Source organism: Caenorhabditis elegans, chromosome V (assembly GCF_000002985.6).
Source record: "Caenorhabditis elegans chromosome V".
NCBI classification, from domain to species: domain Eukaryota; kingdom Metazoa; phylum Nematoda; class Chromadorea; order Rhabditida; family Rhabditidae; genus Caenorhabditis; species Caenorhabditis elegans.
The window spans coordinates 3198418-3223490 of NC_003283.11; the positions used below are offsets into that span (position 1 = coordinate 3198418).

The following is a 25073-nucleotide window of genomic DNA, read 5'->3' on the forward strand; positions in this document are numbered from 1 at the left end:
ATATTTCATCAACCTTCAATTGAAAAACTCTTTTTTTTGCCGATTAAAAACTTTGGTTCACCTAAAATTCGTTGTCTTTTGTAATTTTTGCTGACTTTTTCTGGGGCAGTATTTCAAAAGCTAAATATTTTTTGTAAGTTTATTATTGAATAAAATTACTATTACAGTTCTCAAATTATAGTCGTTGAAAATATTGTTCATGTTGCAGATTTCCCTTTTGTTTGTAAAGTTAAACAATTTGAAAATTTCAAAACATTAATTTAATAACATTGATCTAGCAGCATCTGCCAATAAATCCGCCCGCTTCTTATTTTGAAAATGATTATCCTTTGCAATAAATACAGATGTTCCTTTTTGATTTTTGAAACTTTCCATTATTTTCTGCTTTTCGGATTCTGTGATATTCGCTTTGAAATTCTGAAATTCCTTCCAATTTTTCAAGTTTTTCTATCACAAAACTTACAAAATGCGCGAGTCCCTGATACTTTTTGAGTGCTTCAAAAACAATTTCCTTTTCAATTAAATGATCACTTCCGCCAAAAGTGATCATAGTCTTTGTGGGCAGTTCATTTAATTTCAGAATGTATTCCAGTTGCTTTTCCAGGTCACAGTTCATAATTGCTCGAATAACCGCCACGGCTTCTTCACCATCATGAATTTTGAATCCAACCAATTTCATTACTGGAAATTGAAATAATTTATAAGATCTGAAGTATCCCTGAAAATTTCGAACATCCTTTAAAGGTGGAGTACCGAAATTTGAGACTTTGCTTATTTAGACCCAAAATGACCCAAAACCATCGACTTTCATAATGAGATGTTTTGAAAGTTTCTCAAAAACGGGTTTTTTCTAAAACATTGAGCCGACATAACTTTTATTTGAAAAATTTTCAGAACATCTCATTACGAAATTTGGTAGTTTTGGGTCATTTTGGATCTAAAAAAGTAAAGTCTCAGATTTCGGTACACCACTTTTAAAAACTTAGGTCTAACGAAAATACGTATTCCTAAACTGCCAAAACTACACTTTAAATAAGCCACTACCAATAATTTTGCTGCGTTTTGAACTAGAAAATTTCCGATCTCAAATTTTATTTTTACAGGACATTTTTCCAATTGTTCTGAAGCTCGTAAAATTGCTCTAGGGGTAGGCAACATCCAGAAAACTTTTCAGATTTTTGCTTTTTTTTTAATCAAAAACGCTCCCAAAATGAAAAAGTTTATGAAAAAATCCAACTTTCAAGCATTTTGACGAGCCTCAACAGTAGTAAAACACCACATTGAAACATTTTTTGGTAGTGGCCTATGGCATATTTCTCATTTTGCTTATACTCACAATTATACAAAATGGCATCTCCAATCTTTTTCGGCAATTTCTTATGTAAATAAATCAGCGACTCCAACTTTCCCTTCGGACGAGACCCTTTATTAATCCTCAACCCTGTTGGATTAGCCATCACTAGTCCATGAGGTTTCCGATTAGCTGCTGTTATCAGTGCATTCTCACATCCTCTGCTATGCCCCATTATGATCACTTTTCCCGGCACATCTAGCTCGTTTAACAGAGCTTCTGAGTAACTATTTCGTTCCCAGTTTCCGAAGTGTTGACCTGGGTACGCTGAAATTTATTTTTAATTATTTGATGGTTTTTTATTAATTAACTGAAACTACCTGGAGTTTGCTTGAATCCTGGGTAGTTAATACCAATAAATCTAATATTCATGTGCTCCAATCGCTGCCTGACATACTTGAAATCCCTGTGAGACCCTGGAGTTCCATGGAATCCAATCACAGTACCCAATGGGGAGCCAGATGATAATGAGTCCTGAAAAACTGACTTTTAAATTGAGAAATCAGTATTTCAGTGTCAACCTACCTCATAAACTGCATTTAAATCTACCAATCTTCTCCTTTTGGTTTGGAACTGCACCAACTTTGAATACAACTTCGGCTCGGTGGCGGGTAGCGTGGAAAATGCTCCTTTTGACATAATCATTATTGATTTTCTTGAAAGAATTTGTATCATAAATCACCAATTTGAAACATTTTTATTCACGAGATATTATCAAATTTAATCAAATTTGTGTTTAGAAAAAAAAATCTGACCTTCTCCATTTTTGTACTAGAAACGTAAAAAATACAACGATTGCTGGAAAATCAAAAAGACAAAATATAAAGCACAACATGAAGCTGGCATGTAAAAAAAGAAAGAAGATATGACGTCAACTGCGTACCCAAACGAAAAAGAGGAGAGAAGCGCGGGTCAGCTGTGTAGTTGGAGTGTGGCCGGTGTGCCCATCGGGTACTCTGGACCCTACTGGAATAAAATTTTAGCTTTACTATTAGATGAGTTTTTTTTTACATTTGATAAAAAAACAAGCTTTTTGGACAATTTTTTCTGGCCAAAAGAAAATCAAAAAATAACCGTCTAACAATTGACATTGAGTTGCAACTGTGTGAAGACGTGAAAATTTGAGAAAAAAAAATTCGCATTCAGAAAAATGCAAAAATTACACTGTAAACTGAAAAAAGCTCTAAAATATGAGTTCAACAAAATTATACGTTTGGCCAACTGCGAAGATTTGCAATTTGGTCGCCTGATGCCGAAAACTTGCCGAAAATTTGCCCATCGATAGCTGAGTTTTTAAACCAGTCAATTGAAGTATATCAGGAAAAGCGAACTCACAAGATGTCGGTCGCTGCAGTTTTTGACATTTCTGGTATTTTTGGGTGTTGTTTTTTTGTCAAAAATAGGGGACTTTTCAGATATGTATGTTATATCACATGTTATGTATGTTATGTATGTTATATTAGCCGATATGGAACCAAAAATTATCGAAATTGGTTACCTATCGGCTTTAAATATACCTTATATCAACGAAAGTAAATGAGATAAACTACCAATATATGTAATAAAGGACGATAATTCCAAAAAAGTCAACTTCGGACATGAATCTTATTTCGCAATGAATCTTGCGCAATGAATCTTATTTTGGCACCTCATGTCCTATGCATGTTTAATACTTTTACCCATTATTCATCTCCCTGACACCCGCACATTCATGTACCAACTAATCAACTTTTCAGATGATAATTCATTTTCTGTATGTTTATTAGTTTTCTGTATGTTTATTATCGTATGTTTATTACGTTTATTATCATGATTTCAATCGTAATAAATTCAATTCAATTCAATATGTAAAAGCGAGAATACAATTTATTGTAAAATTACATTTTTTGACAGCCTTTATTTCCGAATTTTCAAAAAATACAAAAAAAATTCAGAAAGAGGAAGGAAAAAATTCAAGCAACTACATGAATTTCCTAAAATTGAAAAAAAAAATCGTAGTAAAATTTTTCAAAAATTAAAAAAAAACAACTTTTAAAAATTTCAACGAGCGGATTCAATGGTGTTTCAAATATTTTTTAATTATTGGTGAGGGTTTAAACCAGCGATTCTCGAATTTTTTTCACCAAAAATTTGACTGAAAATGTTGAAAAATGTTAAAATTTTGAAGTGTTTCATTAAAATACTGAACCGGCAATAGGTGGGCGGCAATTGCCATTTGGCAATTTTGGCAAATTTTGTCGACAAACTCGGCAAATCGGCAAACTGCCGGTTTTCCTGATATTTTCAATTCCGGCAACTTGCCGGTTTGTCGATTTGCCGGATATTTTCAATTCAGGCTATTTGCCGATTTGCCGTTTGCCGAACACCAATTTGCGGGAAGTGTTTAGAGGGAATTATTTATGAAACCGAAACACTTAAATTTGCGCCTTTTTGAAATTTTTTTCCCCGTTGTCTTCAGATAATTTCATAGAATTTGTGTACTTTTCGAAACAGATGTAGGAACATTCATAGAATGCGTACAATTTTGCCGATTAAAATTGAAATTCTGAAATTTCCAAAAAAAAAACTGTACAAAACGACAATTTGGGTGATTTGCCGGTTTGCCGATTTGCCGGAAATTTCATTGCGGTATATTGCCGGCAGCTTCGATTCCGGCAATTTGCCGATTTGCCGGAAAAAATAGTTTGCCAACCACCCCTGTATTGGGTTATTTGAAATGATTATTATTTCCCATTGGTTATATCTTCAATGTTTAGCAATGCAATAAAATTATTTCCCCCCCCCCCCCCCCCCCTGCAAATAATTCCAGTGACAATTTTCCATAAAATAAATATGTTCGGCAACTCTGCAAAAGAACACCAGGTGTGTTCATAAAGTCGTATTGTGTGGAAGTTTGAACACTGGAACTTTGGATTCGTCGGAAAACAATTCATCATAATCGAATTTCTACATATGCAAAAATTCAGAGTAGTTAAATTCGCTTAGCAATATACGGTGATCTACAAAAAATGCGGGAGAAGAGACGCATAGTTCTCAACTGATTTCGTATGGTTAAGAACGTGCTGACGTCACATTTTCTTGATAATAAATTCAATAATAAAGAGAGTATGCGCCTTTAAGGAGTACTGCAGTTTCGAACTTATTATTTTTGCAGAAATTGAAAAAAAAGTTGTTCTTAATATGGAAAAGGTGAAAAAAAGGAAACTACAGTACTCCTTAAAAGGCACACCCTAATTTTTTTTATTTAAAAAAATCGGTCGTGTCCAGATCATCTGAAATTGAACTTATGAAGAATATGAAATATTTTTAACCGAAAAAAAAAAAACGAAAGTACTGCGCAAAAACCCATTCCAATTAATCCAGAGAAACTACTTTTGAAATCGGAAAAAAGTGCATTTTCGTTTTTCATAGTGTTTTTTTTTCTAAACAGCGGTTTTTTTTTCAAAATTTGCAAAAAAATAAACTTCTTCAGAAAAAAAAAAGAAAAATAAGTTTTACAGAACATTTTTTAAAATATTAATTGGACGCAGAATTTTTTTGAAATCGACGTGAAAACGCGCCCCACGGCTAATTGAAACGCCCCGCCGCCCGAGTCATGGGTCTCGTTAGGAATTTGACAGTAAAACCGTGGTGCCAGGCTGTCCCATTACGTTTTTGATCTACAAAAAATGCGGGAATTTTTTGCGCAAAAAAAGTGACGTCAGCACCATACGAAATCAGTTGAGAACTCTGCGTCTCTTCTCCCGCATTTTTTTGTAGATCTACGTAGATCAAACCCAAATGGGACACTCTGACACTAAATTCAGAGTTTTCCATTAGTTTTGCATGCTTTCAAACAATTTTCGTCTTGATTGAAAGCATGTAAAACTAATTGAAAAACTCAATTTACACGTGGTGTCAGAGTGTCTCATTTCGGCGTGATCTACGTAGATCTACAAAAATTGCGGGAGAGAGACGCAGTGTTCTCAACTGATTTCGCATGATTAAGAACGTGACGTCACATTTTTTGGGCAAAAAAATCCCGCATTTTTTGTAGATCAAACTGTAATGGGACAGCCTGGCTTCACGTGAATTTAGAGTTTTGCAGCCAAATACCTAACGAGACCCAACGTATAGGGGCGGACAGTTTTTCATTGGCCGTGGAGCGCGATTGCGCCATTTCCCCAATTTGTTACTAATTTTTCTTCCATTTTCAACCAATTCACTTTTTTCAGGGAAAAAGCACAAATTTTTTCCAGCTTCCTCGCCAAAACGAAAATATTTTGAGAAGCATCTTCGATCGCCGGGCGGCGGCCGATTTTTTTCACACATCGCTCACTTCTCAGTGCATTCTCATGCAAATCGTCGCGTCCCTGGCACACAATCACAAAAGTCGGGAGGGGTGGTGGTAGATAGAAGGAAAAGGAAAGAAAAGACAGTTTTCAATATATTTGAAATATTTTCTTCTTCGTTTCTTTTTTTGTGCTCTTCTTTTATCCAGTTTTTTTTTCAATATATTTAACAATAATCGTGGCAATATTGAAGACTCCCCCACATCTGTTGTTAGTCGTCGACGCGGCGCCGTTGTGTGCACATATTTCAATCGGAAAGTTCTGAGTTAGCAAAAACAAAGAGCATCTGTCAAAACGTTTTGATGATTTGATGACGAAGAGTGAGGTTCTCAATTTTATCGCCGGTCCCGTATTTTATGCTCCGAAAACTCTTTTGTTTCATCTCCGTATTTTATTACACGATTTTGTTAACAAATTCCTCGTTAAAGTTGGTTTTTAACGCAAACTTTTTATTTTTTAAATTTAATTGAAAAATAAAAATATATACTACAGTAGTTTTTTGAAGGCGCATGGCTGAATTTTTAAAGTCGCGTCGAGACCCTTCACACTTTTTTGAGATCCGCGCCTTTTTACTACGGTATTGCTAGTTTTTATTTTCTTTTTTAAATGCCTTTTTTGTGGATTTTCCTTGTTTTTTGCCAATTTTCGCGCATTTCCGTCCAATTTTCTTGCGAAAAAACTTAAACTTTGTAGAAATTTTCGTTGAATTTTCATGCAAAAACGTCAATTTTCGGCGAGTTTTCCGTTTTTTCCTTAGAAAACTAAAGTTTTTCAATTTTTCCGGTCGTTTTCCAGATTTTTACCGCGTTTTCCCTGTTTCGCTTCAGTTTTTATCTAATTTTTCAAGTTTATTCCTTCAGTTTCTGTGAAAAATAATTATTTTCACCTTTATATCCACCACTTCCCAAGAAATCCCTCTCATTAATTTATTTTTTCTCAATTTTATCCAATTTTTCACCGCAATTCTCCCTTTTAACACCATTTCCAGCCGAAATACACCGTCCATCTGTCACCAGTTCGTCGTAATTAGAGTTAGATGGGTGAAATAGATAAATCGAGCACTTCTCACCTCGAAACACGTGCGCAATGTTATAAAAAATAACATATGTTGATTTTTTATCGCAGAAAATCCCAAAAAAGACGAAAAATCGTTCTATTTGCCATGCCATATAGTTTGGCGGTGCCGGTCGGTGCGCCGTGGGAGCCAGATATTTTCCCGAAAAATTTAATGTCCCATTCCGGTTTGATCTACGTTGATCTACAAAAAAATGCGGCAGAGTTCTCTCAACTGATTTCGCATAGTTAAGAACCTTGCTGACGTCACATTTTTTGGGCCAAAAAAAAATTCCCGCATTTTTTTGTAGATCAATCTTCTCCCGCCCGGCTAACAAGCATACCACAATATTCTTTTTCTTATTTTTCTCTATCACAAAATTCAGCCGGATTCAAGTTGACCGCAGGTGGCCTTCCGCAGATGTTCATCATCGATTGACACGTGACACATTTATAATTGTCAATTATTGTGGATTTTCGAAACGCAAAAAATTTCCATTCAAGCAGCAGCAGCTGGCCCCCGACTAGTTTTCTATGGTGAATCGGAAAATTGGAAATTTCAAGAAAAAAAATTTTTTTTTTCGCTAACGGGTGTTTGGCACCTGTCTTTAGAGACCAGCTATGGTACGAATTACTCACCAGCTTGGAATCTACACGTGGCGTCAGAGTGTCTCATTTCGGCTTGATCTACGTTGATCTACAAAAAATGCGAGAGAAAGGACGCAGAGTTTTCCACTGATTTCGCATGGTTAAGAACGTGCTGACGTCACATATTTTTGGGCATAAAATTCCCGCATTTTTGGTAGATCAAACCGTAATGGGACAGCCTGGCCTGGCACCACCAGCTTGGAATCTACCGAATTCAGCCTCAAAAACCGGCGAATTTCACCGGATAAACTCGCAATATTTCACACCACCCGGAGTGAATTTCGAGATGGGCGGTTTATTGTGGCGGGGGAGGAACCAATTTGTCTCATTCACCTAAATACTTCCGACGACTCTTTGAACTGTGCCGCCGCCCAAGTTAGGCCGTCTGACAAATAAGGAGAAAATGGGCACTTCAATGGGGAGAGGCGGATTTGAATATTTATTAGTTTGCCAGGTGTTTTCTTAGATGGTGGCGGGGTGGTTTTTGGAATTTTTCGGCTTTTTGACAGATTTTCACGAAATATCAATGAAAATTCCTCAAAAGCGAAAGTTTCGAATTACAGTACTCGTCGTTAAAGGCACATGATACAAAAATTTGTCGTGTCGAGACCAGATACCGTATTTTTTTGGGAAAAAATCGCAAATCTGAGTTATAAAAATTTTCGGCTATTCGACATGGTGCAAACGGCATGCTTTTCGATCAAACTTTTGTAGTTTGAGCCAGGGGTGAACGGCAAACGATTTTTTTCCAGCAAATCGGTAAATTGCCGGAATTGAAAATTTCCGGCAAACCGGCAAATTGCTGGAATTGAATTTTCCAGCAAGCCGGCAAATTGGAAAATTTCCGGAAAAGGGAAAATTGCCGGAATTGAAAATTTCCAGCAATCCGGCAAATTGTCGGAATTGGAAATTTCCGGCAAATTGGCAAACTGCTGGTATTGAAAATTTCCGGCAAATCGGCAAAAAATCCCTCTAAAAACTTCCGGCAAATCTGATATCCGGCAAACGGCAAACCGACAATTTCCGGCGAATCGGCAACTTGCCGGAACTGAAATTTTCCGGCAAATCGGCAAAAAAATCCCTCTAAAAACTTCCGGCAAATCTGATATCCGGCAAACGGCAAACCGACAATTTGCCGAAATTAACAATTTCCGGCAAATCGGCAATTTGCCGAATTTGAAAATTTCCAGCAATCCGGGAAATTGTCGGAATTGGAAATTTCCGGCAAATTGGCAACCTGTCGGAACTGAAATTTCCCGGCAAATCGGCAAAAAAAATCCCTCTAAAAACTTCCGGCAAATCTGATATCCGGCAAACGGCAAGCCGGCAAATTGCTGGAATTGAAAATTTCCGGCAAATCGGCAATTCGCTGGAATTGAAAATTTACAACAAATCTGCAAGTTGCCGAAATTCAAAATTTCCGGCAAATCGGCAAATCGCCAAAATTGAAAATTTCCGGCAAACCGGCAAATTGCCGAAATTGAAAATTTCCAACAAATCGGTAAATTCCCGAAAATGAAAATTTCCGGCTATCGAATAATGTTCTATCGGGTACTGAATTCTTAATTACCGGCTCTCCTTGATCAGTGACAACAACCCCGGGGTGGGGGTGTCATAGGCATAATGAGATTGCGTAAGCCAAAAACCGTCCGATTCCTGTTGCAAGGTGGTGATCTGTGGCGGTGGCGGCATTTCTGAAAGATGATGACCGAGCAACAGGCACCTAATTATGCACCGGACACTGCCTGTAAACTTAACGTGCACACAACACACGTCATACGGTTCGCAGAGGAGCAAACTTGGCAAGAGACGTGATGTGCTGCCTAAACGCATGGTTTCAGGCTGTCCCATTACGGTTTGATCTACAAAAAATGCGGGAATTTTTTTTCGCCCAAAAACTGTGACGTCAGCACGTTCTTAACTATGCGAAATGAGTTGAGAACTCCGCCGCATTTTTTGTAGATCTACGTAGATCAAACCGAAATGACACTACGTGCCTAAAGTGATTGTTTACCGTTATGAGTAACTTCACCTACATCACCTGCAACCAACTCGCTAAATTGTCGATTACACTGTGATCGAATCGTCGGCTTCGCCCTTTTGTTAGTCAGTATGCTCAGAGCAGAGCTCCGTCACACATTATGATCATCGGGAGGAGTTAATATATTATTATGATGGTCATAGAATTGGCAAAAGCTGATGCTGAGGACCTAGAAGCTAGGCATAATTGGCTTTCCACTGTAAAAAACAGTTAATTCTCAAAAATTGAGGTGGGAAAAACTTTCGGCTTCAAGCTTTTTGGAAATTTTCAATTTTTCGAAAAGAATCTATATAATAGATTTTTCCAAAAAGTGAAAAAAAAAATCCAAAAAATAGTTCTGAAATGTTTCTATATTTTAATTGTGGAGCAATTCTACAGACCACAAATGTCGTGAAGAGGAAAACTGAAAAAAGGGTCTTATTACGGGAACACTAAATTCTGAGAAAACTGCGTATTGCGCAACATATTTGACGAGCAAAATATCTCGTAGCGAAAACTACAGTAACCCTTTAAATGACTACTGTAGCGCTTGTGTCGATTCACGGTTTCTATCAAAATTAAGCGAAAAATGAGAAAATAATATGAAGAAACTATGGAAAATAGAATATAGCGCTGTTTTTTTTTTTCGAAAAGTGACAGCGATACCCCATTTTCCATAGTTTCTTCGTGTTATTTTCTCATTTTTCGCTTAATTTTGATCGAGCCCGTAAATCGACACAAGCGCTACAGTAGTCATTTAAAGAGTTACTGTAGTTTTCGCTACGAGATATTTTGCGCGTCAAGTATGTTGCACAGTACGCATTCTCAAAATTTTATGTTACCGTAATAAACATTCTAGAACCGTTTTGGAATTTTCGCGTTGTAAAAATCTGGAAATTCTGCTATAGGAAAACGCCTTCCTGCCTGCCTGGCTTGAATTAGGGCTTGTGAATTCCCCTCCAAAATGCAGAAAAGAGGCGGCGGGAGGTAGGCAGCAGGTTTCAGGCAGGCCCTGAAACCTGCCTACTGTCTACCAGAGCCACTGATGTCTCGTTTTGAAGACGATTTGGTAGCAATTCTGTGTAATTTTTTTAAAAGTTTTACGATTTTTAAGTATAAACTGTAAAATTAACCAAAATTTCAACCAAATTCGCTCAACCGTAAAGTTTGAGTCCACCGATAAAATTCGCCACAATCACGTGGTGTCATGGTGTCTCATTTCGGCTTGATCTACAAAAAATGCGGGAGAAGAGGCGCCACGTTCTCAACAGATTTCGTATGGTTAAGAACGTGTTGACGTCACATATTTTTGGGCAAAAAATTCCCGCATTTTTGGTAGATCAAACCGTAATGGGATAGCCTGTACAATTTTGACCTTGTTTATCGCAACTTGTTGCTCGAAACTATGCTCATATACAATAATTTTCGTGTTTATGTGTGTGCCTATGTTCACAGCTGTTTTCACCTCCGCTCTGCGTCTGCGTCTCTCCGTTTTCTCTCACATACACACACAGTCTTCATTGGGTCCTAGCTGGCTGGTTCGAAAGGGCGGAGCCTCTATCTCGCCGGTTTCCGTGTCTGCGGCAGCAGTCTGTTTCAATGAGGAGTGCGCGTTGGCCCGAAGAAGACAATTAGAATTCGATTTCTGTGTCTTCTTACTACTCGAAGTGTGTTCGTTTTTTGATTGGAATATCATATGCCTCTGGCTAATTGCTTTTTTTGCCGGTTTTGTTTCATTCAGTTAGTGTTGTTATCCGTTCCTGTGATTAAAGAAATTCGTTCCTAATTCCTGTTCCACGTGGACTCAAAGTGTCTCATCATTGCGCTTTGATCTACAAAAAGTGCGGGAATTTCCCCCCATTGAAAGTGTGACGTCAGCACACTCTTAACCATGCGAAATCAGTTGAAAAGTCTGCGTCTTTTCTCCCGCATTTTTCGAAGATCAAACCAAAATGGGACACTTTGACGCCACGATTTTTCTTGCTCCTCTGTACTTTTTTTGTCACTCAAAAGCACGTTCTTAACCATGCGAATTCAGTTTAGAACTCTGCCGCATTTTTTGTAGATCTACGTAGATCAAACCAAAATGAGGCACTCTGACGCCACGTGGGGTCAGAGTGTCCCATTTCGGCTTGATCTACGTAGATCTACAAAAAAATGCGGCAAAGTTCTCAACTGATTTCGCATTGTTGATAACCTTGCTGACGTCACATTTTTTGGGCAAAAAATTCATTCCCGCATTTTTTGGTAGATCAAACCGTAATGGGACACGCCTCGCTTTGAAGTCATATAACAGTTTTTCCCCCCTGCTCTTCAATACTTTTCAAGCTTGAATCGACCTCATTTTTCAGTTTTCCATTAATTTTCCAGGTTCTTTCACCCGCCCTTCTAGCACACGATCCTGTACTATGACTAACTTCTCTTCCCTTCTCACCACCATCTTCCTCTGCATCATCAGCTCCGCGACCGGCTCCGGAACCATCGAGCTGCTCATCTCATCCCCACAAACCGTGCTCGTCGAGCCGACGGTGTGCGCGAATTTCGAATGCGCGGCACCCGATGATCTATCGTTGGCGCGAAAAGTTCAACGAAGAGTTCCTCTCCGCTTCGGCACCGGACAATATCACGGAGAAGCCCGCGAACGCATTGATCTTCACCTCAAAATTATCGAACCAACGAGTAATGGTAGGTTTCAAAGGAAAAAGAGCCCACACTTCCTCTTGCTCTCCTTGTGTTGTTTGATGGTGACCCGTGGTGATAAGATAGTGTGACAAGTGTTATCAGATGGACTGCTAGTGGTCTTTGCAACGGTTGTTACCGGCCCGGGGCCGGGCCGGCCTTTACGGAAAATTTTAAATCTATTTTTCAGGAAAAATCGGAAAAAAATGTTCAAAAAAAATTGGAAACCATATAAATTTATTCCAGAATGAAGAAAAATGACTGAAATTTTGAGCAGTTTTTCAAAAAATCAACAAAAAAATTGTTTCGAAAAATTTGAAAATTTTAATTTTTAGTTTTTAAAAAATCGAAAAAAATTTTTTTGACCAAAAACAACATTTCTTGTTTCAAATTTGGACCAAAAATACAAAAATCAGATTTCTCCGAAAAAAAAACCCTAAAAAAAAAGAAATTTTAGATTTTTTGATCATACCAATTGAAACATAACAATTTGGTCCAAAAAACGATAAAAAACCAAAAAATTAATTTTTTTTGTTTAAAAAAAAAAATAAAAATTCCATTTTTGCAAAAAAAAAAAACCAAAAATTCCATTTTTGCCAAAAAAGAACAAAAACCCATTTTTGCCAGAAGAAAACCAAAAAAAATCCATTTTTGTCCATAAAAATACCAAAAAACCCCCTAAAAATGCATTTTTTGCCAAAAAAAAAAACCGAGAAATCAATATTTTACCAAAAAACCAAAGAATTCATTTTTTGCAAAAAAAAAAACCAAAAAAAAAATCCATTTTTGCCAAAACAAAAACGAAAAAAAATCAATTTTCTTTGTCCATAAAAAAACCAAAAAAAAACCAAAAAAAAATCCATTTTTGCCAAAACAAAACAAAGAAATTATTTTTGGCAAAAAAACACCAAAAATTCCATTTTTGCAAAAAACAAAACCCCAAAAAAAAAGCATTCTTGCCGGAAATCCCAAAAAAGAAACCAAAAAAATCCATTTTTGCCAAAAAAAAAAACCGAAAATTCCATATTTGCAAAAAAAAAAAATTTTTTGTCCATTAAAAAAACAAAAAAAACCATTTTTTGCCAAAAAAAAACCGAGAAATCAATTTTTGCAAAAAAAAAAACAAAAAAAAAATTTTTTTTTGCCAAAACATAATCGAAAAAAAAATTTATTTTTGCCAGAAAAAACCAAAAAAAAAAAAAAAAAAAACGGCAGCCCTGCTTCAGAAAAGTCAAAATTACGAGAAACACTCAAAAATCTGAGAATGCGTATTGCACAACATATTTGACGCGCAAAATATCTCGTAGCGAAAACTACAGTATCCCCCCTTTAAATTACTACTGTAGCGCCGCTGGTGTCGATTTACGGGCTTAATTTTGATATCCGATCAAAAATCGGGCTCGTAAATCGACACAAGCGCTACAGTAGTCATTAACAGGATTACTGTAGTTTTCGGTACGACGAGATATTTTGCGCGCGTCAAATATGTTGTGCAGTACGCATTCTCAAAATTTTATGTTACCGTAATAAACATTCTAGAACCGTTTTAAAATTTTCGCGTTGTAAAAATCTGGAAATTCTTCTTTTTCCAGAAATTCTCGCCCTCCAACACCACCGTCCTGCCGCCGATACGGAATGGAACTCCGACGCTCCGATCGTCATCGAGACCTCTCGTGGCTTCAACGTGACGGTTCAACTGCGGAATTTGTGCAGCTCGTGAGCATTTTTTTTTCGGAAAAAAAATTCCGAAAAGTAGCCAAAAATTCCAGAAACTACCACGGAAAACGCTGCAATCGATATTGTATCGCGAATGCGAAGCTTCACTGGGAGTGCTCAACACACGGAGTCCGCCGATGCTCCGCCGGATGGTCTGGTGAAGATTGTTCAAATCGTGGGTGATGGAATTCTGCGTATTGGGCAGCATATTTGACGCGCAGCAAAATATCTCAAAACTACAGTAATTGACTACTGTAGCGCTGGGGTCGATTTACGGGCAAAAAAATGGAGCCCGTAAATCGACACAAGCTTTTTATCTGAGAAGAATTCTGCGTATTGCACAACATATTTGACGCGCAAAATATATATTGAAAACTACAGTAATCCTTTAAATGACAACTGTAGTGTCGATTTACGGGCTCCTCAAAACGAGCCCGTAAATCGACACTACAGTAGCTATTTAAAGAATTACTGTAGTTTTCGCTACGAGATATTTGCGCGTCAATTCTCCAACTAGTTTCGATCCATTAACCCCCCCCCCCCCCCCCTAGCTTCCGCCGCCGCCGCCGCCGCCGCTTTTTCACACATACACATCTGGTCAATTGACAAGTTGGGTGGGGTGATGATTATTTGGCGGCACTCTCAGAGATCAAAAGAATTGTGCGCGAAATAGGAGGCGTGTCGCGGCGGCGACGACGACGTTTCGATTGAAAAATGATTGAACGGTTTTATTTTTGGGAATTTCCTGTGAAAATTGCCATTTTATGCTTTTTGGGGGGTTTTTCGCGATTTTTTTCCGATTTTCATTTTATGGAAAAATTGCGCCTGTCGAATAAAATTATAATAATTTTCAAATTGGGCCTAATTTTTCAATACTTTGAACCAGGGGCGGGCGGCTAAATGCCGGTATACCGATTTGCCGGAAATTGCCGATTTGCCCGAAGTTTTCATTTTCGACAATTTGTCGATTTGCCGGAAATTTTCAATTCCGGCAATTTGCCGATTTCCTCGAAATATTGAATTCCGGCAAATTGCCGATTTCCCCGAAATTTTCAATTCCGGCAAATTGCCGATTTTCCTGAATTTTTCAATTACGGTTAATTGCCGTTTTGTGCCGGAAGTTTTGATACTTGACAAATTTGCCGAATTGCCGGAAATTTTCGATTCCAGCAATTTTCCGATTTGCCTGAAATTTTCGATTCCAGCAATTTTCCGATTTGCCTGAAATTTTCAAATTCGACAATTTGCCGATTTGCCGGAAATTGTCATTCTCGGCATATCGCCGATTTGCCGGATATTTTGATATTCGCCAAATTGCCGCTTTGCCGGAAATTTCCAATTCTGGCGATTTTCCGATTTGTCGGAAATTTTCATTTTCGGTAAATTGCCGATTTGACGGAAATTTTCCAGTCCGTCAATTTGCCGATTTGCCGAAAATTTTCATTTCCGGCAAATTGCCGATTTACCGGAAATTTTCAATTCCGGCAAATGGCCAATTTCCCAGAAATTTTCAATTCCGGCAATTTACCGATTTGTTGCAAATTTTCAATTCCGGCAATTCGTCGATTTGCCGATTTTCCGGAAAAATCGTTTGTGGCCCACATCTGCATTGAACACTGTCATCGCTCATTTTTGACAGCTTTTCAAACCTTCTCATTACAAAATTCGGTAGTTTTGGGGGCAAGTTTGCGTCTAAAACGAATTTTTACCGGGTTTTCTTGCAAATTTGGGCCAGAAGCTCGTACTTCGAATTTTTGTAAATTTAGTCCATTTACCCTAGAACCACCACCACCACCACAAGCACACCACACAATTTTGATGGACAAGGTTAATGCGGTGGTGGTGGCGGTAGAAAGTGGCAAGCGGAGTAAGAAAATGGGGAGAAAAGACAACACACACACACACACAGTTAGTTTTCCAATTAGTGAGACACACGAGTGTCAACCCAATTAACCTCGATCCTGAATCTCCGCGACGAAATGAATTTCTGAGCGATTTTGGAGAGAATTTGGACAACGAAAATTGAATTCCGGGGAGATTTTCCCCGATTCTGAGAGCCTTTTTCGAAGCCGCCCGAAATTGGCGAAAATTTCAAAAACCGGCAAATGTCGAACTCGCTCGCGGTGTTGCCGAAAATTTCAGAAACCGGCAAGTGCCGAAATTGCCGAAAATTTCAAAAACCGGCAATTGTCCGAAATTGCCGGTTGTCGAAAATTTCAAAAATCGGCAAATGCTGAAATTGCCGAAAATTTCAAAGCCGGCAAAAGGGCGAAATTGCCCGTTGCCGGATATTTCAAAAACCGGAAAATTTCGAAATTCGAAATTGCTGGCAGTTGCCAAAAATTTCTAAAATCGGCAGATGCGGAAATTGCCGGTTGCCGACAGTTTCAAAAACCGGCAAATGTCGAAGTTGCCGGTTGCCGAAAATTTAAAAATTGGCGAAAGGGCGAAATTGCCGGTTGCCGTAAGTTTCAAAATCCGGCAAATGCCCGACATTGCCTGTTTCCGAAAATGCCATAAACCGGCAAATGCCCGAAATTGCCGGACATTTTCGATTTCCACGCAGTTCTGGTCCAGGTGTGTGCCAAAGCGTGTGCTAATTGTAAAAAGTACAGGTGTTTGCACACGAGCCCGCTCTACTAATTGGATTAGGTCATCATCGTCATCTAGAATTGTTAGATAAATAGTGGCATAGTTTTGACAAGTTACATCAGAGGAGTAGTGATGATGGCAGCAGGTGGTGCTAATTGTGATTCTTGTGTGCGGTTTTCTGGTCGGTCAGGCAACAAGTATTTCAGCCTTAAAGCCATGGATGTGCGGCAAATTTTGAAATTTTGCCGAGCTTGGAAAACGGCAAATTTGGCAAATTTTCCGAACGCCCAGTGGAGCACTTTGACCTAGAAAAAGTGGATCTGAAATTGCTTTCAGTGAATTTTTTTCACTACTTTGAAAGTTCACAAAACTCAAAACATCCAAACCCCTGGTTTTCAGTGAAAAATTCGAATTTTTTTCTCGAATAACTGGACCAATTTTCAGCGATCTGCGCCGGCGGTTGCAGCAATCGTGGCAGATGTGTGGCACCGAACCAATGCTCGTGCGCCGACGGATTCAACGGAACTCGCTGTGAGCAGTGCCTACCACGCGCGGGATGTGTCAACGGAGACTGTGTTAACGAGACGCCGAACACGTGCAAGTGTAGAGACGGTTTTATTGGTGATCGGTGTGATATTGGTAGGCGTAGAAAAAATTACTGGAAAAAAAATTAAAAAAAAAAAAACGGAAAATTCAACATTTTTTGCAAAAAATGCAGAAAACCCTATTAATATGGCCGGAAAACACGAAAAAAATCGTAAACAATTTTGAAAAATTCTAAAAATGTAATTTTGAGCATATGGGCATTTGGAGCAAAACATTAATTTTTTTACCGGAAAAATATTGAAAATTTGATAGTTTTCGGGAAATTTCCATTTTTTTTCCAAGTTCTTTAAAAAATTTTAAATTCTAAAAAAAATCTAACTTTTCTAAGTTTTTTTCCGAAAAAATTAAAAAAAAAATTAACATTACCTTATTTCAAATGTCTCTTTTGCCAAAAAATGTCTGAAAATTTGCACTTTTTTAATCAAAAAGTCGAAAACACTGTAAAAATGAAAAAAAAACCGAATAAAATATTTGAAAAAATTCAAAAATTTTCAATTTTAAAGCATTTGGAGCAAAAACAATTTTTTTAACCGAAAAAAACTGAAAATTCAATGGTTTTCGGGAAATTTTCACTTAAATTTTACCGATTTTCCTTGCTTTTTTCTCTAAAAAGCACCCAAAATTTTAAATAAAATCTAAATTTACAGATTTTTTGTTTTTAAATGTTGAAAATATTCGGATTTTCCTGGTTAAACAAAACCTTTAAAAAAAAAGAAATTTTTTCTGAATTTTCAGAGATTTTTTTCCAAAAAAATTAGAAAGTTTAACATTAATTGAAAAAAATTTCTGAAAATTTGGAAATTTTTGTATCAAAAAATTAAGAAAACGCGAAATCGAATATTAAAAAAAAATTTAAAAATATTTCATTTTGGAGCATTTGGAGCAAAAAATTAATTTTTTTTTCGGAAAAATATTGAAAATTTAAATTTTCCGATTTTCCTGGTTTTTTTCTTTAAAATACGCCGAAAAAAAACAGTAAATTTAAATTCTAAACAAAATCTGAATTTTCAGAGATTATTCCCGAAAAAATTTTTAATTTTGGAGCATTTGGAGCAAAAAGTCCAACCTTGAACCTGAAAATTATAAAAATTGGGGAAATTCTCAAGATTTCTGCACAATTTTTTTCAAATTTTTCTGATTTTCCTAACTGTTTTCTTTAAAAAACACCGAAAAAAAAAACATCAAAAAAAAAAAAAATAAATTCCCAATTTTTCCAATTTCCAGACATCAAAATCTGCTCTCTCGAAAAACCGTGTGCAAACGGTGGAATCTGTTCAATTGACTCGTCATCGTCGACCGGCTACAAATGTCATTGCCCATTCGAATTCGTCGGCTCTCAATGCAAAACACCGCTGAGCAAAGTTCGGTGCTCCGCGGAGCACGTTTGTAAGAATGGTTCGTTGTTGGCTTCTTGTTGTTCGTTCGCGTCGAGAACACTGCAACTTTTTCCTCACGAGGGACGAGGAAAAGTGGTTTCTAGGCCATGGCCGAGGAGCAAGTTTCAGCGGTCTTTTATCTTGCCTTGTTTTCCGCCTGTGTTCTTTCGTTTTCCTTTTGCCGTTTTTTCTTATTAAAACTGATAAATAAATATTTTTTGCAGATGCTAAAACAATTTCCAAGTAAAAAAATTATGTTATCAGTCGGCAAGTAGCGGTGAAAGTGGGCATTGTAATATGATGGATTACGGGAATACAAAACCCAATCTTTTTCCCAAACATGATACCTATGCTGCTTAGATGCTGAAAGTACCTGATTTTCATAACGAGACCGCTGAAAAAGTTCTGAGGTTTTCAAAATTCAACTTTTTTGGTGAAAAAGTCGAGATTTTCGCACAAAAAGTCGAGTTTTGAAAATCTCAAAACTTTTCAGCGGTCTCGTTATAAAAATCAGGTAGTTTCAGCCTCTAAGCAGAATATATACCATGTTTCAGAAAAAGTTTGGGTTTTTTATTCCCGTAATCCATCAAATTACATTGCCCACTTTCACCGCTACTTGCCGACTGATAACATAATTTTTTTACTTGGAAATTATTTTAGCATCTGCAAAAAATATTTATTTATCAGTTTTAATAAGAAAAAACGGCAAAAGGCTGTGAAAACCGAAGGAAAACAGGCGGAAAACGAAGCAAGATAAATGGCCGCTGAAACTTGTCGGCCCCTCGGCCATGGCCTAGAAACCACTTTTCCTCGTCCCTCGTGAGGAAAAAGTTGCAGTGGAGAAGGAAAATTGATGGGAAAGGAGATTCGCGCGAGGAAGGGGATCTGTGGAAATTTTTCGATTAAAAAAAAAAAATGCACAAAAATTAAATTTGAAAAAAAAAAAACTAAAAAAAGAAAAATATTAAATTCTACGCTATTTTTCGAAAAATCAAAAATTTTTTCGAAATACCGCAAAAAGAAAAATCAAAAAAGAAACATTTTAGTTTTTTTCAAAAAAATTGTTGTATTATTTTTCATCAACAAAACTTTATATATAAATTAAATTTTTTTTTTCACATTTTCTAAATTTTTTGTTTGATTTTTCTGTTTTCCGGAAAATCGAAATTTCAAAAAAAAATCGTTTTCGATATGTCGAAAAGTAGCTAAAAATTTGACATTTTTTCAGAAAAGAATTATATATTTTTTCCATTAAAATGAACAAAATTTGGTAAATATTCAATTGTTATTGTTAATTTTTGTCAATTTTTTCGATTTTCCGATATTTTTCGAAAAAAAAAAGCTTCAAAATTTATTTTTGGCCATTTTTCTTTTTTTTTTAAGATTTTCAACAAAATTTTTGGTTTTTCGGAAATTCGAAAAACAAAAAATATTCGATTAAACACTATTTTTTCATTTTTCGATATTTTCTCTTTTTCAATAGCAAAAACAAAAAAAGATTTAAAAAATAATTTTTTTTTTTGCTTTTTTTTTCAGGAAAATCAAACAAAAAAAAAGTTTTTTAAACTTATTTCGATGTTTTTCGAGGGAAAATCGAAAAAAAAAACATTTAAAAAATCACCATAAAATATGATTTTTCAAAAAAATTAAATTTTGTTTATGATGCTGCTGCGATGATGCGAAAACAAAAATTTCTTCTTCTATAAATAAGAAAAAAACCAAAATTTTAAGCTAATTTTTTAAAAATCTAAGGTTTTTTTGACGCGGTGTCAGAGTGTCCCACATTTCGGTTTGATCTACGTAGATCTATGATTAAAAACGTGCTGACGTCACATTTTTTGTAGATCAAATCGTAATGGGACAGCCCCTGGCACCGCGTGGAATTTCTGAAAATCAAAAAAAAAATCGATCGAAAACGATACATTTTGAATTTTTGATTTTTTTGAAAATCGAAAAAAAAATTTTTCACAGATCTACTTCCCATTAGTTCCCCTTTTCGCGTGGGGTCTCTCTCTCTGTTCTTCGCCTCCTCTTCGTTTCCCTATTGACATGCAAATTTTACTACTCCTACTCTCACACACACACACACCACTAACACAATCATATCTGATCATAAAATATATATGAATAAAACAATGGAAACACTCACAAAATATTTTATAGGAGGCGCTTGCATCTCAATGGACGACACAAATATTCAGTGCAAGTGCCGTCGCGGATTTTCGGGAAAATTCTGTGAAATTGGAAATCACGGGGATTGCTCGGCGATGCGGTGCTCCGCCGGAGAGACGTGCCAAATTAGTGGAGATTTTGCGATTTGTGTGGAAAATGATGAGCTACTACTGACAACTAATAAGCCTGCTGAAACGACGAAAAGCGTTGAAAAATGGAGAGAACCCCGAAAAACGGCGAACGACGAGCAAGCCTCGGATGAGCTTCAACTTCGGCTGATCGCCGCAATTTGTGTGCTCTGTAGGTGGTTTTGTGCGAAAAATTTGAAAAAATTTTCACCCTGAAAATTTTTTTTCAAGTTTTGAAAAAAAAAATTCCGAAAATCTATAAATAAATATGCCAAATGATCGATTTTTTGGCGAATTTGAGAACTTCGGCAATTTTTTTATTCGTAAAAAAGCAAAGGTCGATTTTTGCCAAAAAAAAAGACAAAGATTTGATATTGCCAACAAAATAAAAAAGAAACACAAAAAAATCGTTTTTGGGAAAAAATACCAAAAAAAAAACAAAAAAATTCAATTTTTGCCCCAGCAAACGAGAAAAATAGATTTTTGCAAAAAAAGGACAACAAATTAGATTTTTGCCAGAAAGGGGCAAATAATTCGAATTTTGCAAAGAAAAAACCAAAAAAAATTGTTTTGCTAAAAATAAAATACCATTTTTCCAAAAACAACCAAAAAACCGTTTTTGCCAGAAAATTACAAAAAAAATCAATTTTTAGCGAAAATAAAACCGAAAAAATGAAAATTTTGTCAAAAAATTCAATTGCTGCCCAAAAATTTCGATTTTCACCGAAAACAAAAGATTTTTGAAAAAAAGGACAAAACATTCGATTTTTGCTTAAAAAAACAAAAAAATCGAGTTTTCCTTCAAAAAAATCACACTTTGCCAAAAAAAAAACCTTTAAAACTTTCATTTTTCTTGAAAAAATACAAAAAAATCTGAAAAAAATCGTTTTACGGCACAAAAAGTAGAAAAAGAACACATTTTTGCCAAAAAAAAAAACAGGAAAAAAATTGATTTTTGCCAGAAAATAGCAAATTTTTTTTGTTTTTTCGATCTTTAAAAATAGATTTTTGCCAAAAAAAAACACAAAATCCTAATTTCATCAGAAAATAAAAAAACAACATTAGGTGAAAAAACCACCAAAAATCGTGTTTTCCCTGTTGAAAACTTTTTTTTGCAAAAAAAAATTCAAAAAAATCTATTTTTGCCGAAAAAAACCAAAAAAAAAATGTTCCATGCAAAAATGATTGTTTTTTCTTTCTTTTTGACAAGAATTTATTTTTAATTTTTGAAAAAAAAATTTTGTCTGGGTTTTTGGCCAAAATCGATTTTTTTTTTGATGACACCCTCTGTTAATTTTTTTTCAAAAAAAGACAAAAACTTAGATTTTTGCCAAAAAAAAGAAAGAAAATTCAATTTTTGCAAAAAAAAAAAAGAAAAAAAATCGGGATTTTTGCCAAAAAACAATAAAAATCAATTTCTGCCGAAAAACCTCATTTTTGCAAAAAAAAAAGCCGAATAATTGTCTTTTTTTCATGTTTTTTTCTTTCAAAAACTCAATTGTTTTCGAAAATATTTTCGAAGACACCTTTTTGGTTTAGACTTTAAAAAACTCAAAAAATCGACTTTTCAGCTCAATTTTTTGTAAATTTTCATAAGAATCCCCCTAACCCCTCTCTCCAGTTTCAGTTTGTGTGATCGGTCTCGCCTTGGTCAGCTTTTTCTTCTACATGCACTCATTCTCCAAGTGGAAACATCCATCGTCACAGCAGGCAGGAGGAAGCACAATTCTTCCAACAACAACATCAATTCCAATGTCTACAACGTCTTCGGGAACTGGATCTCCTGTTTATAAAGTAATTTTTGCCGAAAAATTCGACAAAAAAACCGTTCAATTTTCCAAAAAATCCGTCTCAAGCGAGTGAAAATCGCTTGGCGCCAACTATTTGTCAGCGGAAACTGAGAAAATAGAATAAAGAAAGTGTGAGAGGATGAGGGTAATCGAAATTAATGTGTTACCCACCCGGAATATCAGAAAATGGCAACATTTTGGAATTTTTGACCATAAAATAGGGATTTTTCGGTATTTTTCAGCGAAAAATCTGAAAAAATTGTTTTAAAGAAAGTATAGATTGGTTCAAAAAATTGAAAATTTGCTTCATTTTTTTTTTTGTTTTTAGAAAATTTCCAATAAAATGAAAAAAACAAAAACTATAGATTGGTTCAAGAAAAATTGAAAAAAGAATTGAAAAATTGAGATTGTTATCTATAAAAAAGGAGATTTTCGTTTTATCTTTATTTTTTAGAAAAAATTGAAATTCAGTGTTTTCCAGAGAGAATCGAAAAATCAACAAAAAAAAACAAAACACTAGATTATTACAAGAAAAAAAAATAGAAAAATGATAGAAAATTATTCAAAAATTCAAAATTTTCGGAGAAAATTAGAGAAGAAAATGAAAAATTTTCAGTTTTCAGTGTTTTCCAGAAAAAATTGAAAAATCTGATTTTTCGATTTTTTTTCATAGATAATTGAACAATCCAAAAAAATTCAAAAAACTATGGATTATTTCAAAAAAATTTGAATTTTTATTTATAAAAAAAAGGAGATTTTTAATGTTTTTTGTTGAAAAAATATGAAAATGTGTGTTTTCCAGAAAATATAAAAAAAATCTCTTTTTTCGATTTTTTCAAAAAAAATCCGAAAAATCTAAAAAATTAGACTGGTTCATAAAAATTGATTTTTTTTTTGGAGAAAAATTTTTTATTAAAAAAAAACTGATTTTCCAATTTTTTTTGCATAGACGTTGAAAAAATCGATTTTTTTATTTTATTTTTAAAAAAATTTATGAAACTAACAAATAATTAAACAAAAAAGTTTATTTTAAAGAGAAATTAATACATTTTCTACAGAAATAGAGAAACAATTTTCAGTTTTGTTTAGAAAAAAAATCGCAATGAGTGTCTTCACGGAAAAGTTAGCAAAATTTGAGATTTTCTGTAGATTTTTTTTTCGGATAAAAAAAAAACGAAAAATGCTGATATAATTCATAAATGCTCAAATTTTACCTTTTTCCCCCCAAAAATCACACCCGAAATTATAAAAATAGTGCAATTTTGGTCAAAAAAAAAATTTTTGCCGAAAAATAATTTTTTTTTTCCTGTTTTTGGCGAAAAAAATTTAATAATTTTTCAAAAAAAAAAATTTTTTTTTGAATAATATTAAACCAAATTTCCCCAATTTCCAGGTGTGCATAATCGATTCGGAGCACCGCGGAAACGCGCCAGGAAGCTCATCAGATTCCGAACCCGATCACCACTGTCCGCCGCCGCACCGACATTCTCCACCGCCTGCCTACTCGAGTCTCGTCCTGTACAAAAAAGTTCCGATGGCAGCAGATGACGAGTCGTCGTTTCGAGTCTAAACAACAGCTCGACGACGAGATTTACAATAATTTAATAATGATTTTTTTCGCCACCAAATGCAGATCTTTTTCAAAAAAATTTTCCCTGTCCCTGTCCCCCGCCACATCATTTTCAGCCCGGTTGTTGCTCTTTTCCCATCATTTTCGCTCAATGTTTTATCAGATTGTTTATTTTTATTATTGCTCCCTGTTAACCTCGATTTTCTCACTAAAAAGGCGTCGGGGGGCTCTTTTTTCCCGGAATTTTTAAGGAAGAGTAGAGAACAATAGCCAAAACCGGCCTAATTTCGTGCTAAATTTCGAAAATTTGGTGTGAGGGCCAAATTTTCGGAAAAAGCACAAAATTTGGCTCTTTTTCCAAAAATTTTTCCCAGTTTTTACTCCCTTTTAAAAGCCCAAATTGGCAAAATTGAGCCCCCAAATCTACCCAGAAATCCCAATTTTCGCTCTAAAACATCTCCCCCAGTTTTCAGTCTACGAGGTATCTTCTGTTTTACACGACTGTTTTTTACGTCTCATTTTGCCATCAATTTCACCACTCCACACTCAAAAATGTAAATATTTCGTCCTTATTTTTGCACCATTTCTCTCCCTTTTAAAATCGCATTTTTTTTCTTGTATCATTTTCTGCAGTAGTTTTTTTTGTTGGGTGTGTGTGCTCATTCATTGATTGATTTTTCGATTTTTGTGTTGTTATTTTTTCATCTCTACTCTAACATGATTGTGATAGAAAACACGGAAATCCCAGATGAAGAACATAATTAAATTTAAATCGTTTTTTTTTCCAAAAAAAAAAACAAAAAGCTAGAGCTGCAGCGATGAAGTTTCACGCGAAAAAATGCTCCGAGCAAACGCGCTCTATTCTTGAGAGACCGAGACACCAAATGGAGCCCTTTTTCTGTGTCTTCATAATACACGTGGTGTCAGTGTGTCTCATTTCGTCTTGATCTACGTAGATCTACAAAAAATGCGGGAGAAGAGACGCAGACTTCTCAACTGATTTGGCATGGGCGCAACGCAGAACGTGCTGACGTCACCTTG

The 25073-nt window shown here is 35.6% G+C and overlaps 2 protein-coding genes and 4 non-coding genes across 12 annotated transcripts; 2 read left to right on the forward strand and 4 right to left on the reverse strand.

Moving 5' to 3' along the window:
- Window positions 1–126: 126 nt before the first annotated feature.
- K08D9.4 lies at window positions 127–2006 on the reverse strand (the record flags this gene model as incomplete). Of its 2 annotated transcripts, NM_001318264.3 has the most annotated exons (5): window positions 127–417; window positions 464–681; window positions 1337–1618; window positions 1672–1825; window positions 1877–2006. In NM_001318264.3, the coding sequence occupies 5 exons, from the start codon at window positions 1994–1996 to the stop codon at window positions 256–258; spliced, it is 936 nt and encodes a 311-aa protein (NP_001305193.1). In that variant the 3' UTR covers window positions 127–255. The 2 variants fall into 2 exon arrangements, with proteins under 2 accessions (NP_001305193.1, NP_001305194.1); NM_001318265.2 differs by lacking the exons at window positions 1337–1618; window positions 1672–1825; window positions 1877–2006 and having other exon boundaries at window positions 129–417; window positions 464–679.
- On the reverse strand, window positions 1223–1243 carry 21ur-12920. The gene has a single exon (NR_131682.1).
- Window positions 1978–1998, reverse strand: 21ur-15431. The gene has a single exon (NR_131683.1).
- A 5465-nt stretch (window positions 2007–7471) lies between the features above and the next one.
- K08D9.8 lies at window positions 7472–7696 on the forward strand. Its single transcript, NR_068657.1, has one exon. It is a non-coding gene; the product is annotated as an Unclassified non-coding RNA K08D9.8 (non-coding RNA).
- On the reverse strand, window positions 7544–7693 carry K08D9.7. The gene has a single exon (NR_068658.1). It is a non-coding gene; the product is annotated as an Unclassified non-coding RNA K08D9.7 (non-coding RNA).
- A 4075-nt stretch (window positions 7697–11771) lies between the features above and the next one.
- On the forward strand, window positions 11772–24804 carry apx-1 (the record flags this gene model as incomplete). Of its 6 annotated transcripts, none has more annotated exons than NM_071481.7 (8): window positions 11772–12088; window positions 13675–13798; window positions 13852–13973; window positions 16835–17029; window positions 18221–18391; window positions 20536–20844; window positions 22294–22466; window positions 23856–24801. In NM_071481.7, 8 exons carry the CDS (start codon window positions 11812–11814, stop codon window positions 24030–24032), a joined length of 1548 nt encoding a protein of 515 aa, NP_503882.2. The 6 variants fall into 6 exon arrangements, 3 of the variants coding, with proteins under 3 accessions (NP_503882.2, NP_001360546.1, NP_001305192.1); NM_001373012.2 differs by having other exon boundaries at window positions 11779–12088; window positions 22300–22466; window positions 23856–24804; NR_134544.1 differs by lacking the exon at window positions 11772–12088 and having other exon boundaries at window positions 13263–13798; window positions 23856–24032.
- Between the last annotated feature and the right edge of the window lie 269 nt (window positions 24805–25073).